Source organism: Myxocyprinus asiaticus, chromosome 41, assembly GCF_019703515.2.
Source record: "Myxocyprinus asiaticus isolate MX2 ecotype Aquarium Trade chromosome 41, UBuf_Myxa_2, whole genome shotgun sequence".
NCBI classification, from domain to species: Eukaryota; Metazoa; Chordata; class Actinopteri; order Cypriniformes; family Catostomidae; genus Myxocyprinus; species Myxocyprinus asiaticus.
This window is the reverse complement of record NC_059384.1, coordinates 15,560,957-15,575,097: the sequence shown is the minus strand read 5'-3', so window position 1 is coordinate 15,575,097 and position 14,141 is coordinate 15,560,957. Positions and strand designations below refer to the sequence as shown.

Here is a 14,141-nt window from a genome sequence, read left to right as displayed (position 1 = left end):
TTGCCTCGGTTGCTTTCTGTGTTTTCTTTATGAGCTAAAAGCAGATATTACTTTCATATAGGCGGGATCATCACAGACGCTTAGTAATATAATGACTGAGTCAGACCAGAAAACAACACAAACATTTGTAACTCCTGAATGAGAAATGTTTACGGTGATATACTGCTGGGTGTGTGTGCTCGCCGATCACACGTCAGACTGGCCGGTGTACAGACATGAATTGTGAATAAAATATATTTAAAATGTCCGTGCAATTAAAATCTGCCAACATTTCTGCTGACTTCAGACATGTATACACTTTTCCTGGCACTTGGCATGGATCAAAAGCAACTTTTGGATGCTTTTATTGACATCATTTCACAAGTGTTTCTCCATTCACCGCTGTTGCTTCTTTATGCTGATGGTCACAAATATGGCCACTGTGATGAAAGTGTGACGTTGTGCGTGAAACGTCATGACGCCATTACTGCATCAGTACTGAACATGTGCAGATCATCCCAGTTTCACAAAGAACTCTGATCAAGTGTTTACATGGCAAAACATTTTCTTTTCAAACGGATTAGAAAAGGTTTACACCACCCCTTACAATCCGAATGAAATTTAAATCGGATGTGGCCAATTTAATCCAATTGACGTGGTTACATGAGACCTTTTTATTCGGATTGAGCTTCTAGTCTGATCACAAATGGATTACCAGGGTCCATGCAAATGCAGCTAATGACAGCTACTCTTATTTATTTAATGAGAAAGTCCCTGGGAATCATTCTGACACATACATCATTACTATAGCAACTGTTGTAGACACACCAGATATTGACTACACTGTCTGAACAACCAGATCACATTTCATCACTTGCAAAATAATAGTGTGGACAGTGAGTCTAAAGATCAAATTAGAAAACCAAATCTGATTTGTGTGCAGTGTGAACAAGACCAAAGAAAAGGCATGTCAGTCAGGAGTAACATATACTCACCTGATCTGTTGTTGGGGGAGGTCCGGACTGGGGATACTGATGGAGTACGTGAGGAAGAATATGGTCTCTGTCTATCTCTCTCTATTGTGGAGGCAGAGCCAACAAAGTGATACTGTGAGTAGCCATCCTAGAGGTGATAAGAGAGAAAGAGACAGAAGAGGCAGGCTATGAGTAAGACAGTGAAGGCATCGCAAATGTACTGTGAAATAAAGTGGTAAAAACACATTCTTTGAAAGAGAAACACGTTTATGCTGTAGGGGCTCAAAACCAACTGCCTCAGGTTGACTGTTAACAAAAACACATAAATAGGTATTTTCCAGAACAAGACAAAAGTAAAAGACAAAAGTAAAACCAAATGTAGGTACTACAACTACTTCTTGGTTGTATTTTATGCAAAGTATTTGGTCAGAGCAGAAGCTTGAGGACTTTAAAAGTGACAGCTGGACATTTTATCACTTCAACCAATTTTGTTTTACAGAGTAGAATAAATTTAACAACCTGATTGGATTTGGAAAGAAAAACTGCCATTACATGTAGAGATGTCCAAAGACAATGCACTCAATCAATCACTGACAGAAAGGTGAATACTCAAAGAGTGACTGAATAGAAAAGGACTACAGTACTTACAAATACTGCTTTTTTTAAATCATGAAAGCGTTACATTTCTACATTTCAGCTGTAAAGTTACACCAGGACAATGTGGACATGATAGATTGTCCCTTTTTTTGCAAAAACATCACTATGCAAAGATCAGCATGTCATCCAGACATGATAATTATATTCCTCAGATAATAATCAGGGTCTCCCAACTGAACTTTTTTCAACAAGGAAAGAAAATGGTGTAGGGTACACTATATTCATAACAAAGAGCAAATCAAGCAGAAAGGTACCCAATTTTTAAACACCCTTAAGCAAAATTAAAATTCCAGTGTTGTTCTAAGTATTTGGTCTGTAATAATGCATAAATTCATGCAATTTCTTCATGTTGTGCAAACTACTTTGGACAAGTGTCAAGTATGTTTGGATATCCTAAATATGAATATCCAAAACTCTTCTGATACTTTATTAAGCCTCTGTGTCTGGCTTGTCTATGGAAGGTGCACAAAACGATGTGCTTTACGATCTATGTATGCTACATTAGCCCACTGTTATTCTATCAGTTTAGTTTAACGCCTCCTAGTGTGGAGTCATTACAGAAATCAATGAATGAATGGAGGTACAGAAATCAATGAAGGAATGATCTGGAGTCTGTTTAATGTTTGACTGAGACAACCTTAAAAGCTGATGGAGGAGATAAACTAAAGCCATCGGCCACTGGCCCTGTGACATGTCACCCTAAACATGAATCAATAGGTCTGCTGAGTGTGCCAAGAGCACTGAGTGGCAGCAAGAGTGAGAGAAATAGAATTAGTGAAGTTCTACATTAAAAAGTTATCACCTATCTACCACACATTATAAGTGTCAGTCACTATAGACTTTGTGTTCCATTCACTTCCATTTGCATGTTAACTTGGGAGATTGGTTATGCAAGCATATACCAAGAATGTTTGTCTTTGCTGCATAAAATATTTTAAAGTTTGGCAAACTCTGGCTAGAGAATTTGCATAGCGAAAGGACATTTAAACAATAGAGGATCACCTCTTGGCTGAAAATAAAATCTGAAAGAAACTCTCATTTTGGTTTTCTCATCAATAGAAGTTAATAAAAGAAAAACTTCAGGAAAAAAATAAACTCTATATGGTTTGCAGTGTCACAGGAAACTGGAGTAGATGGTATATTTTAATATTTTTAATTTATTACTAATTTATTCAAAAATCTCTTGAATGTGACAACATATTCTCTTGCCTATAAGAACCAAGCATTAGCATAAAACCACAAAACTAAGTTAAGATAAACAATAAGAAAAGAATTCTCACAAGGTCTCTGAATGCATCAGTGGAAGTGTTAAAGGTTACTACTGACACGTTCTATGCTAACAGGCCTTAGAACAAGAAGAATGTCCACATGATCTTAAAGTCTACTATGGCAAATTCTCTAACACAGACAAAGAACACTACCCTTGACATCCCATTTGCCATCATTTGTTGGAGGGGTGAAGAAAAGATCAAAGGGTTGGTTCAAACTCTGTGCAGTTCAAAGCTGCCCCACTTTCCTGACATGGTAGAACTCTGCCAGGAGAAACCACCGCTGGTCTCCAACTATTGTGGCTGTTGCAAATAATGACATTGGACAGGTATTTGAAAGCTCCAAGAAGCGAGAAGAGAGGCACAGAACAGTAAACCTGTCTAAAAAAAAAATTCTAGCCTGTCGGCTAAAGGCACCTTTTACTTATGTCGTTTTAAGTGTTTCTTGAACTTTCAGGTTCCCACGAGATAGAGGAATGAAGACTTTTACCTTTATGCTTTATTATGATAGGCGTTTGGTTTGGCTATGTGACAAAAGAAGATTCGGGTAAGTGTGCACATCCAAACCCAAGTGGGGGACAGGTGCTGTCAGGATCCTGTCACTTTGTCAGCCTGGGTTTTTGAGGTGACTGGATCCTGACACTCTTGTTCGGTGTCTGTGTTTTGTTTTTTTTGTCTCCGTGTTGTGTTTCATTTTTTGTCTCTTCGTGCGCTCTTCAGTCAGTCTTGTGTTTCATGTTCAGAGCATGGTGCCTGGACCCTGACTCTCCTGTCTGGTCCAGTTTTGGTTCTGGTGTCGGGATCTAGAAACTCATGCTCCATGTCTTGTCTTTTATTGGCGTGAGTGCACTGCTCTTATGTCACCTCAGCGGCATGCACTCACATCAGTTGTTTGTGTCTGCCTCTCGCGACCTCGGGCGCGCTTCACATTGCGCTCGCTTTGCACTGCATGTCTGGGTTGCGATCCCTCTTCACGATGTGATTGGGTTCGGTCACTTCTGTCTTAGGTGTCGGTTTTATTTGTGGCTGAACTCTCACACAGGTGTCATCTCGTTTTGTCACCTGTTGCGTGCATCGCATGGGGTTTGCTTCACGATGTATGCTCAGGCTTCGTCTAGTGTGCGTGGCATTGCTTTGTTGCCATTGCCATGCATTCTCTTGTCTTGCCTGTCGGTTGGCATGAGCGCATGTTGCCTTATTGTCCTGGCGATATGTGCTCGTGCCATTAGGGTGTTTGTGTTTTGTGAGAGCATGTGGCATTGTTTTGTTTCTGTTTTGCCTCATGTCTCTCAGTCCTGTGTCATACCCCACCTCCTTGTTTTCCCATTATCAGTTAATTTGTCTCACCTGCCCTGCCTGTTAACCTGTTGATTTCTCTCCCTTTTTAGTCTCCTTATGTGCGCTGTCCTGTGCCAGTTCGTCTTGTTCTCTCATTCTGTCGGTTCCTGACGGTCTTGTGTTTTGTTAGTTTTTGCTCCAGCCCAGTCCAGCTGTATGCTTGCCACCCTGGACTGTGTTTTTCCCTTACGGGGTAGTTTGTGTTTGGTTTTGTTTATTTTTTTGTATTAATAAAACCCTTTGTTTGCACTTTGCGTTTGGGTCCTGCCTCAACAAACCATGACAGGTGCAGGCCAAAATGTAACAAATGCAGAAAAAGAAATGTCTGCACACTGATATTGAAGGTCAATGATCTTATTTTAAAAAAGCGACATTTTATCTAAATTATGTTTTTTAAATATAAAAAATATAATATTTGATAATATATAAATAAAAATATAAATACTATATAATATAATATAGTAGGGGCAGTGGTGGCTTGGCGGTTAAGGCTCTGGGTTAATGACTAGATGGTCAGGGGTTCAAGCCCCAACACCGCCACGGTGCCACCGTTGGGCCCTTGAGCAAGGCCCTTGACCCCATCTGCTCCAGGGGCGCCGTATCATGGCTGACCCTGCGCTCTGACCCCAGCTTGGCTGGGATATGCGAAAACTTTAAGTGGGCAGTGGTAGCTCAGCGGTTAAGGCTCTGGGTTACTGATCAGAAGGCCGGGGGTTCAAGCCCCAGCACCGCCAAGATGCCACTGTTGGGCCCTTGAGCAAGGCCCTTAACCCTATCTGCTCCAGGGGCACCGTATCATGGCTGACCCTGCACTCTGACCCCAGCCTAGCTGGGATATGTGAAAAAGAAGAATTTCACCGTATATGTGCAAATGTATAATGTGTGATAAATAAAGTAAATTAAATTATTAAATTAATTAATTAAATTAAATATAATATTAATAATAACTGGAATTATAGTTATAAATAATATTTGTAATAATTAAGATATTGTTTTTTAATATAATATAAATAATATGTAATACAATAATTAAAATATAAATAACATACTATTTTAATATTAATATAAAAATATATAGATAATAATAAATTATACATAAATATATACATAAAACTAAATAATATAATGATAATAATACAGCATAATAATAATAAAAAATTATTATTACAACTGGTATTATAATAATTATAATATTTTTTAATAATTAAAACATATTATTTTTAAAATCATGTGATTTCCTGTTGGCAGGTTGCCACTTCCATGCAGGGGTTTGCTTTGGAACATTGTTGCTTTTTCAAATAAAATTTTGTAGCTTTAATAACAGTGTGGACATCTATTTCATTTTTCTATGTTTGACAAAAGAAACCTGTTAGGATGGATACTTCCTTTGACACCAGACGTTCTACAGATGGCTCCACCATTTGCAAACAATACTTTAAGGGAAGAGTGAGTTTCAATGTGATTAAAGACTCTAATTGCAAGTGTTCATTATGTCCCATAACTCCTTTTTTTTCTTTATCAGGACTGACAGAATAATGTGGCGTAGAATGGTGGACTTTCAGGGGAGATGCTAAAGCAACTGTTCTTCAGGTCGATGATGGGTGAACGGTAAATGCACTTGGAATAAAATAGTGTATCTTTTCCCTTAATAGGTTATTAGCTCTTGGGCCTGAAAACCCCCACTTTTTATGTTAATTCCAGTGGAATGCATGAAGCATCGCAACGGGACTAATTCTGACTCCAAGATAAGACTGAAAAGACCAAGTAGACCACGTGAAGATAAGTCATTTATGGTAACCTGCCTGCCTATGATTCCTCAATAATGCTGCTTAGCAGTAGCACAGAAAAGAAAACCTCTGGTGTGGAAATTTGCACTGAAGCAAGCTAATGGCAAGAGCTCATTATTATACTCCCAGAGGCGGATGGAGCCAGGAGCGTTGCTCTTGCTGTGTTGGCTCCCTTGGGTCGTTGAGGAAACTGACTACCGGAAAGTTCCTTGTAGAGAGTGTTGGGGAGGCATGACTGTGGAATTGCATCTCAGGAGACTGCCAGGCTGAATGTAACACCTCTCAGCACAACATGAGTGAGGCTCCAGGCTTGAGATGAATGGCAGAAGCAACTTCTCTCAAGCTAGAACTTCTCACTTCTTCTTTGTCTGACTACACGTAATACTGACTAAATCAAGCCAAACCCTTCTGGGTTTGCACACACACCTTATAATCAATAGATAAAGTTGAAAGCTCCAGGTAGTTTAAAGTCTCCAAGCAGTTTGCATTCTATAACTTTATATGAATTAAATTAATTTAATGTTGTAATATGCATTGCATGTATATGCATTTAAGCATTATTACAGGCCAAATACTTTAGAACAACACTGGAATTTTCAGAAGTACATTTTCAGTACAATACATTTACATTTGAACCTTCACGATGCATAAATACAATGTAAACATTAAATCATGAGCATTACGAATTTCTGTACTAATCATTCCTAAAATGATGTAAATTGGAGCATTCAATTCAATGAGAACATTTCCATAAGAATAAATATATAAACGATTTACACAGAAACATGTATTTCATGAATGAGACTCAATGAATTGATGATATACAGGTATGTAAATCATCCAGAGCTTTTATATATGTCAAGTAGCCACAAGAGATAATAATACAGACAGTATTTTAAATATTGAGTGAATGTTAAACTTTATAACATGTAACAGCCTCTATAAAATCACAGATGCTTTCTGGGCACAAGGCCATCGCTCATCGCTCAGGGAGGTATCTGGCAGCCCAAACTTCTCCTTGTCTTTTACTCCTTTTTTGTCTTTACTCTACTCTCCCTACTGTCATACCATCCCAAACAAAAATAATCATGCCTCAGGTGGCCAGACTCATCCAATTGACACCTTTCATATCAACAGTGGGAGAGAGAAACACGTCCACATGGAGCGACTGTCATTATGCACACGAGATGAGAGAAAGGGGCTCTGCAAATGTTAATAATAGCAGTCTCTTTCTTGCTGCCCTTTGCTTAATACCATCCCTTGTGACATTTTCAGGGCTCAGCTGGGCCGGCTGAGGAAACGGGTTAGTTTGAGGGATGTTTGAAAATCTTTACAAACCCAGTCTGGAAGGGGTGGACTGACTGTCCTAAACTTAAAAAAATTATGGAGTTAGAAAAAGGGAGAGAGAGACAGTAGGGAGACAGTCTTGTTCTCTATATAGGTAGCTGCCTTCTTAAGCAGAGGCACACTGGCCATTGGGAGAACCAAACATTTTCCCAGTGTGCCGGCCACAAAACAGGGTTGCGATATGCCAAAGTGGGCCACAATATGATGAAGGGGGCTGGAATAAGCTAAAGGGGCCCCCAAAATGGTTCCACGATATGCAGAAGGGGACAGCGAAACACATTGCCACAATACCCCCACCCCGCTCGACAAATTCTATCCAGGGCAGATTTTTGTTCCCAGTCCACCCCTGTTCTTAAGGGTGCTGTTCAGACCAAAAAAACTAAATTTCACCTCCATCTGCTCAGTTTTTTAATTTGTTATTTTATGTAAACATGCGCTACATGGACGTCTTTGACAGTTGTGCTGCACCTTGCTGTTTATTCAGTGCAGTGTTAAAGATGCTGTGTCAACTTAAAAAATTCAACTTTAAAAAAACTTTATTAAAATGCATTTTAAAAAACATCATGGTTACTGGTGTAACCTCCATTCCCTGATGGAGGGAACGAGACGTTGGTGTCGATGTAGTGACACTAGGGGTCACTCTTGGGAGCCCGAGACACCTCTGGTCTTTGATAAAAGGCCAATGAAAATTGGCGAGTGGTATTTGCATGCCACTCCCCCGAGCATATGGGTATAAAAGGAGCTGGTATGCAACCACTCATTCAGGTTTTACGCTGAGGAGCCGATATAAGGTCCGGCCATTTCAGCGGGTAGTTCAGCGTTGTGGCAGGAGGGACCAACGTCTCGTTCCCTCCATCAGGGAACGGAGGTTACACCAGTAACCATGACGTTCCCTATCTGTCACTCACTCGACGTTGGTGTCGATGTAGTGACACTAGGGGTCCCTATACAAAACGCCACAAGGCTGAACTGTGTTACGTGAACTGGCGGTGTGTGGTGGGCAGACTTGCTGTGTGCCTCATAGTCAGCGCACCAGGTCGACACGTAACCTCCCCCAACACAGTTATGAGTGTCGAACGGCCCTTTTTGGGGACAAGTCGACTACCCAGAGATAGAGACAGGCTTAACGCAGTCGTGGCCTCTTTCCCCTTCTCTTTTTCCACTCCCTAAAAAAGAAGGGGGATTATCTGACTGGGCTGCCAGGTCTAGTCGGGGGGTGTCCCTCCCAAGGGGAGGACACCGCGGAGACCACACCTCGCCCCAAGAGAGGGGGGGATATTTAAGTGGAAGAATACATCACATGGTCTTTCCAACCATGTGGAGAGCCTTCAAGGTAGATCCTGCCCAATGGGGGAGGAGTTACTACAACATGGAGACTGAGGGGCTCTGCCCAAGGAAGACGCAGTTTGCCAGTAGGGAAACGAACTAGCGGAAGATATAGATCACATGGGGTTAGCCTTACAGGGAACCGCCACATGCGGAGCACCTACCCCAGAACCGGGCCCTTAGCGCGTGTACTGGGCCGGCAGCGAGTCTCTCCGAAAACTCGACTGCCACAGGGCTCGGAGGAAGTCAACCAGGGAACAACTTTTGTGAACACTACTGGGAATTAACAGCGCACGTCTTCAGCTCAAAAGGAGGTGGAAGGTACTATGTGCAAGCAATACACCCGGCCGGCTATCCCGGGCTTATCCACTTGTGTTGCGTGCCACTACCTGGGACGAAACCGGTTCCACCCGAAGGTTGTAGAACCTTGCAAAGGTGTTGGGTGTTGCCCAGCCCGCTGCTCTGCAAATGTCTGTTAGAGAGGCACCTCTGGCCAGGGCCCAAGAAGCCGCTACACCACGGGTAGAATGGGCTCGTAGCCCTACCGGGGGCGGCATGTTTTGGGCGAGACATGCCATAGTTATGGCATCAATGAGCCAGTGGGCAATCCTCTGCTTGGAGACAGCGCTTCCTTTCCGCTGTGCACCAAAGCAGACAAAGAGCTGCTCAGAGATTCTAAAGCTCTGCATGCGATCCAAATAGATGTGTAAAGCACGCACCGGACACAGCAACGACAGGGCTGGGTCTGCCTCCTCCTGGGGCAGCGCTTGCTGGTTCACCACCTGGTCCCTAAAAGGAGTGGTGGGAACCTTGGGCACATAGCCTGGTCGGGGGTCTCAGGATCACGTGAGAATAGCCCGGACCGAACTCCAGGCACGTTTCGCTGACAGAGAGCGCTTGCAGGTCACCTACCCTCTTGATGGAAGTGAGTGCAGTCAGGAGGGCAGTCTTCAAGGAGAGTGCCTTAAGCCCGGCTGACTGCAAAACTCAAAGGGGGCTCTCTGTAGACCCTGAAAAACTACAGAGGTCCGATGAGGGAACAAGGCGCGGCCTGGAGGGATTCAGCCTCCTGGCGCCTCTTAGGAACCTGATGATCAGATCATGCTTCCCTAAGGACTTAACGTCGACTGCGTCATGGTGTGCTGCTATGGCAGCAACATACACCTTCAAGGTGGAAGGGGACAGCCTCCCTTCCAACCTCTCTTGCAGGAAGGAAAGCACTGATCTGACTGCGCACCTCTGGGGGTCTTCCTGACGGGAAGAACACCACTTAGCGAACAGACGCCACTTAAAGGCATACAGGCGCCTCGTAGAGGGAGCCCTAGCCTGAGTGAACATGTCTACCACCGCAGGTGGGAGACAGCTTAGGTCTTCCACATCCCGTCCAGGGGCCAGACATGGAGATTCCAGAGGTCTGGGCACGGGTGCCGGATGGTGCCCCTTCCCTGAGAAAGAAGGTCCTTCCTCAGGGGAATTTGCCCGGGGGGAGCTGTCACGAGGAGCGTGAGGTCCAAGCACCACGTCTGGGTGGGCCAGTAGTGTGCTTACCAGGACGACCTTCTCCTCGTCCTCCCTGACCTTGCACAGGGTCTGTGCGAGCAGGCTCACTGGGGGAAAACGCATATTTGCGAATGCCAGGGGACCAGCTGTGTGCCAGCGCGTCTACGCCGAGGAAGGCCTCGGTCAGGGCATACCAGAGCGGGCAGTGGGAGGATTCTTGGGAGGCGAACAGGTGCACCTGTGCCTGACCGAATCGACTCCAAATCAGCTAGACCACCTGAAGGTGGAGTCTCCACTCTCCCTTGAGGGTAACCTGTTGTTACGGCGTGTCCGCCGAAATGTTGAGGTTGCCCGGGATGTGAGTGGCTTGCAGCGACTTGGTGCTGCTAACTCCGTTGGAGGAGATGGTGGGCGAGTTGTGACATACAGCGGGAGTGCAGACCGCCTTGGCGGTTGACATATGCTACCGCTGCCGTGCTGTCTGTCCGAACTAGCACATGCTTGCCCTGGATCAATGGCCGGAACCTCCGCAGGGCGAGCAGAATTGCCAGTAACTCGAGGCAGTTGATGTGCCAACGCAGCCGCAGACCCGTCTAGAGGCCAGCGGCTGCGTGCCCGTTGCCAACAGCGCCCCAGCCCATTTTGGAGGCATCTGTCGTGACCACGACGCGCCTGGAGACCAGTTCTAGGGGAACACCTGCTCGTAGAACCGAGAGGTCGGTCCAAGGGCTGAAAAGACGGTGACAGACCGACGTAATGGCCACGCGGTGTGTCCCGTGGCGCCATGCCAGTCTTGGGACTCGAGTCTGGAGCCAGTGCTGAAGCGGCCTCATATGCATCAACCCGAGTGGGGTGGCCACCGCCGAGGATGCCACATGCCCCAGGAGCCTCTGAAAAAGTTTCAGTGGAACCGCTGTTTTCTGTTTGAACGCCTTCAAACAGGCCAGCACCTGACCGAGAAACTCCAAACCGAGAAAAGAGATGCTCTGAACTGGGAGGAGCTTGCTCTTTTCCCAGGTTACCCGAAGCCCTAGTCGGCTGAGGTGTGAGAGCACCAGGTCCCTGTGTGCGCATAACACGTCTCGAGAGTGAGCTAAGATTAGCCAGTCGTCGAGATAGTTGAGAATGCGAATGCCCACCTCCCTTAACGGGGCAAGGGCAGCCTCTGCGATCTTCGTAAAGACGCGAGGAGACAGGGACAGGCCGAAAGGGAGGACTTTGTACCGATACGCCTGACCCTCGAACGCGAACCGCAGGAAGGGTCTGTGTCGAGGAAGGATCGAGACGTGAAAGTACGCATCGTTCGGGTCTACCGCCGCGAACCAATCTTTATGCCGGACGCTCGCTAGAATGCGTCTTTGCGTCAGCATCTTGAACGGGAGTCTGTGCAAGGTCCGGTTCAGTACTCGCAGGTCCAAGATTGGCCGCAACCCACCGCCTCTTTTCGGTACAATGAAGTAGGGGCTGTAAAATCCCTTCTTCATCTCGGCTGGAGGGACAGGTTCTATCGCGTCCTTCCGTAGGAGGGTAGCGATCTCCGCGCAAGGTAGCAGCGTTTCCGACTTTCACCAAGGTGAAGTGGACACCGCTGGACCTGGGCGGATGCCCGGCGAAGTGAATCGCGCAGCCGAGTCGGGTGGTCCGGACCAGCCCTCGTGACGGACTGGAAAGCGCAAGCCATGCATCCAAGTTCCGCGCAAGGGGGACCAAAGGGACAATGTCATCGGATGTACCGGCAGGTGGGGCCTCGCAGCGGGGCGGAGCTCGAGGTGCCACACCACATCGTGGCCGTGGTGAGTCCGAGGACATCGAAGCACTTACCTGGCTCCTTGTGACCACCCCCGGAACAGCCTGGGACGGGGGAGGAAGAGGCCTGTCCTCGTGACCCGTGGAGACCCGTGGATTTGTGCCACAGCTGGGCGCTCAGGGCTGGAGACCGCCGCTGGAGCGCCAACCTGCCAAATGGAGTGGTGGACGGTGGTCGTGATGCCAGCTGTACACACCGGATATGTGACCCAGGAAACAAGGAAACCACTCTTGCTGAGCTCTTGAGTACTGCAGCCACTTGGGCATGCAGCGCAATTAAATGCAAAAGGTAACAAAAAGATGAAGATCTGCTTACCAGCTCCAGAGCAGCGGGTTTTGTTGTCCCTGGGTCGCCCGTCTCAGGGGCGCTTCGAAGACCTCCGTGGGTTCTTCGGTGCCAGCTGTGAGACGGGTGGCGTCGGCTTCCTGCGGTGGGCTCCACGCCGGGGCCGGGCCGGAGGGGCGGGCTGCGGTGGAGCCGGTGCAGTCACCGCAGGGGGACGCGATGAGTAGATGGGGTGCGGGATCTTGAGCCGCGCCGGGGCAGGATAAGCCGGCTAGTATCCATCTACTGCTCTACCATCGAGAACTGCTGGGCAAAGTCCTCGACGGTGTCGCCGAATAGGCCCGCCTGGGAAATGGGGGCAGCAAGGAATCGTGTCTTGTCGGCCTCACCCATCTCGACCAGGTTGAGCCAAAGGTGGCGCTCCTGGACCACTAGTGTGGCCATCGTCCGCCCGAGAGACCGCGCCGTGACCTCCGTCGCTCGGAGAGTGAGGTCGGTCGCCGAGCGCAGTTCCTGCATCAATCCCAGGGCGGAACTACCCTCGTGCAGTTCCTTTAGCGCCTTGGCGGACTTGCAGGAGAGCCATGGCGTGCAGGGCGGAGGCGGCTTGTCCAGCGGCACCGTAGGCTTTGACCGTCAGAGACAACATAAACCTACAGGCCTTGGACGGGGGCTTTGGGCACCCGTGCCAGGTGGCGGCGCTCTGCGGGCATAGGTGCACCGCGAGCGCCTTTATCCACTGGGGGATTGCCGAATAACCCTTGGCCGCCCCACCATCGAGGGTAGTGAGAGCGGGGAAGCTGAAAAGATCGGGACCGGGCAGTAAAAGGTGCCTCCCGTGACCTTGTCAGCTCTTCATGCACTTCCGGGAAGAAAGGAACGGGGCGGGGCGTGGCTTTGAGCGGCGCCGCGAGCCCAGGAACCAATCACAGAGCCGCGAGGGTTCAGGGAAGAGCGATGAAATCCACTCTAACCGACACTCGCGGCTGTCCGGGAAAGCATGTCGTCATCTCCGCGTCAGCCTGTGACTGGGCGATCGACCCCGAAGGGAGGAGCCCAGCTGAGGCTTCCGACTGGACGAGCCCGCTCTCCGATGCTGCGCTCGAGAGCTCATCACTTTCGCGGGCTCCGAATAAGAGGTTGAACTCGCCGTGAGACGAGCCGGCGGACTCACCCGGAAGCCCGATCGGGGCAGACGAGCGTGCTGGGGAATGGGAGGTCCGCGGGGGGATACCCGGTGGAGGCGGTCCCATTGGGGTCCCCAAATCACCCCCAGTGCTAGCCGCGCTGGCCTCATACCCGTGGGTAAAAGGACCGAGGCGGGAGCCTCTGGGGTGGCTCGCTTTCTTACGAAGGCGAGCCGCGACCGCAACGTTGCCATGGACATATTCTCGCAATGAGAACGTGACCATCCACGAACGCTGTCTCCGCGTGAGCAGTGCCCAGACACGAAAGACAGTGATCGTGACCATTAGAAGGCGAGAGATAATGAGCACAACCAGGAATAACACACAATCGGAAAAGCATCTTTAAAAAGACGCGTCTTTAAAAAGACGTTCCGTGTGTGCGCTCTTTTAGAGAAATATATACTCTTTTAGAGGGGAAAAATGCTCTTTCAGAAAATATACTCTCTAGTTTTTCTGCCGAAGCACCCAGGGGCGTTCTCTGCAGTGCACCAGTGCAGAGGAGGGAGAAGCCGCTGAAATGCGCTGTCAGATCCAGCAGGTGAATGAACAGTAGTATTCAGCTCAGCGAGCATGACCGTTCGGCTCCGAAGAGAAAATCTGAATGAGTGGTTGCATGCCAGCTCCTTTTATACCCGTATGCTCGGGGGAGTGGCATGCAAATACCACTCGCCAATTTTCATTGGCCT

At 47.6% G+C, this 14,141-nt stretch overlaps 1 protein-coding gene across 3 annotated transcripts in view; it reads right to left on the bottom strand.

Annotated features, from left to right (window-relative positions):
* The window catches only part of ctnnd2a (catenin (cadherin-associated protein), delta 2a), a 474,718-nt gene that overhangs the window by 18,050 nt on the left and 442,527 nt on the right, over positions 1-14,141 (bottom strand). For all 3 annotated transcript variants that reach the window (XM_051682873.1, XM_051682874.1, XM_051682875.1), the window contains one exon: positions 975-1,101. In XM_051682873.1, the coding sequence (XP_051538833.1) occupies positions 975-1,101 (127 nt within the window). The remainder of the gene's footprint in view (positions 1-974; positions 1,102-14,141) is intronic.